The 2,500-nt window shown below is 57.8% G+C and overlaps 1 protein-coding gene across 1 annotated transcript; it reads left to right on the top strand.

Moving 5' to 3' along the window:
- The first annotated feature begins 833 nt into the window (after positions 1 to 833).
- Positions 834 to 1,666, top strand: LOC138865992 (uncharacterized). The gene is made up of 2 exons (XM_070137494.1): positions 834 to 1,350; positions 1,614 to 1,666. The coding sequence occupies exons 1-2, from the start codon at positions 834 to 836 to the stop codon at positions 1,664 to 1,666; spliced, it is 570 nt and encodes a 189-aa protein (XP_069993595.1).
- The last annotated feature ends 834 nt before the right edge of the window (positions 1,667 to 2,500 follow it).

The raw sequence follows: 2,500 nt of genomic DNA, 5'->3' as shown, positions 1-2,500 counted from the left end.
TTAGGTTAGGTTAGTTTGGGTTGGTTAGGATTGGTTAGGTTAGGATAGGTTAGGTAAGGATTGGTTAGGTTAGTTAAGGTTAGGTTAAGAAATTTCCTTCGGGATTTCGGCAACACTGACTCCGGAGCATCTTGCAGCGGCGCCGGACTTTTTTATTTCTTCAAAATTTACACTTTTGATTTCACTTTTTCTCCTGTGTGTGTGTACCCCCCCCCCCTTCAACCCCCGATTCTCCATTGATATGGATATGTATACGCATATGAATATATAATTATGTATGTCTGTAAGCATGCATGTGTGCACTTACAGTCCATCTAAAGCCTGGCATAGAATCTGCCGACCTCGAGGCGGCGAGGCTTCAGCCCGACCTCGAGGGCGGCGCGCGGTCTGCCGTGACCCCCCCCCCCCCCGCCTGGCCGTGGGCGTGGCAGCCTTGGCATCCGGGCGCATAAGTCTCCCACGCGTAGGTCGGAGTTATGGGCGTCATTTCCCCCATAGAGGCGTCCCGAGGGCGGGAGCGAGACCCATAAAAAGGAGTAGAAATAGCGTGGGCGGCGTCCAGGAGGCGGAGACAATGCAGGGCGTAGCGCGGGCGGAGAGGAGTCGGCGGTTTTAGCTGCGCGGCGGAGCGACGGGCGGCGCTGCGGACAGAAAACTGTTCCGTCCACCAGGGAGCGCCGGGCTCTAATTGGGCTCTGCTAATTGGGCGCTTCGCCAGACGCTGAGCGCCCTCGCCGCCGCGCCCCTTGCGAGGCACCTGCCCCAGAGCGCCTCGGGGTCGCCTGCCGGTGGTGGGCGTCGCGGGCCGCCCTCGCTGAACCGAGCTCCCCGCCATGGCCAGTAGCCCCAGCCCCGGCCCGCAGACATCCGCGCCGCCCACGCCGCCCCCGGACTACGCTCCCGCCGAGCCTCCTGCGCCCGTCACTCGCGCGGACTCTCCCTCGAGCGGCGCCGGCGACAGGAGTCCTCGCGCGGCCGCGCCCCCCGCGCTCGCGTTCTTTGGCGCCCCGGACGAACCCGAGCGCGGCAGCGAGTCGGGCGCGGAGACGGCCGGCGATGCAGCCTCGTCCCCCGCGGCCCTGGGCTCCCCCCCCGCCGGCTCCCTGGAGTCCGTCCCCGGCCAGTCGGTCGACTCCGTCCCTGCTCTCTCGGTCGAATCTGCTCCTGCTCACTTGGCCGACATCGCCCTCGCCGACTCCGTCGATTCGATCCCTGCCGAATCCCTGGACTGCGCGCCCGCTGCGGCCCCCGACGGCAACCCCGCTGCCCTGACAGACGCCGATTCCGCCGACGGAAAATCGGACTTTCTCTCGTCGTGCTTGTGCTTCTTCGAGTGTAAATTCGGTATCTGTAAGCTAATCCAGTACTGCAAGTGCTTTCGAAGATGAGGAGCTTCCATCCCCCAGAAGAGACACGGCGACGATAACGATGTGTGTGTGCGTGTGTCAGGACGAGAGATCCGGAGGCACTCGGTGACCGCAGGCGAAAAGCGGCCATAAAGTGTACCCGAACTGAGAAGCATCTTCATACCTTCACGGAAAATACACCATACACCTAAACCATCCTTTAAACACAACTGATACAACCTCTACACCTCATTAACACCTCGACAGCGACCTCAGCAGAAGCCCACAGACTCCGAGAGGGACGCAGACGCCTCATGTAGACGGGGCGGAAGGGAGGGAGGCGAGGGGAGGCACCGTCCGAGGGGCAGCGGACCAGAACCTCGCTCCGGGCTCCTCGCAGGGCCAGCCGAGGCAAACGCACCATGAGAATTCACTTCGTTCTGGTCACGTGTGTCATGGCGGGCGAGCTGATCCACCTCATCGCTGCCGAGAGACCTGCAGGTGAGTGGCGTGACGTGAAGGTGACGGCGAGGAAGGTGAGGTCGCAAAGAGGATGTCAGAGGTGACGTGGCGAGGATGGGGATGTCGAAGGGGAGAAAGTGGCGTCAGACGTGATGTTCGCATTTATTAGATGAGATGTGCAGGGATTTTTAATGTATTGGCTTGCCGTATTTTACGTTTGTAGAATACGGAAGAAAGAGAGAGAGAGAGAGAGAGAGAGAGAGAGAGAGAGAGAGAGAGAGAGAGAGAGAGAGAGAGAGAGAGAGAGAGAGAGAGAGAGAGAGAGAGAGAGAGAGGCACGCAGACAGAGAGACAGGCAGAATAGAACAAGAAAAAAACTGTAATAACATAGTGGCATAGAACCGAGTTCATCAAAAAAGGTACTTACAAAATAAGTACTGTTAGTGCATCAAATGTTCTATATCAATATAAAGAATGATTCTTTAGAAATATTGTTCATGCCGATTGGAAACAGTTACAAACGCTGACTTGCACATACCTGACATTCAACAGGCATGAGGATCCATAAACCACAGACTGCCAAATTGTAGCGAAAAAGCGCTACTGTCATCATTAGCGCATTTAACGTAGCGCTTTGATTAATCCTTAACGCCACAAGTGAAGAGGGGGGAGGGGGGTGGGGGAGAGGGGAA

Source organism: Penaeus vannamei, chromosome 23, assembly GCF_042767895.1.
Source record: "Penaeus vannamei isolate JL-2024 chromosome 23, ASM4276789v1, whole genome shotgun sequence".
In the NCBI taxonomy this organism is placed as follows: Eukaryota; Metazoa; Arthropoda; class Malacostraca; order Decapoda; family Penaeidae; genus Penaeus; species Penaeus vannamei.
This window is presented reverse-complemented; position numbering and strand designations above follow the sequence as displayed.

Coding starts and splice junctions, on each gene's coding strand:
- LOC138865992 (XM_070137494.1), top strand. CDS start 834: ATGGCCAGTAGCCCCAGCCCCGGCCCGCAGACATCCGCGCCGCCCACG. Junction 1,351..1,613: donor CGAGTGTAAATTCGGTATCT/GTAAGCTAATCC, acceptor ACACCTCGACAG/CGACCTCAGCAGAAGCCCAC.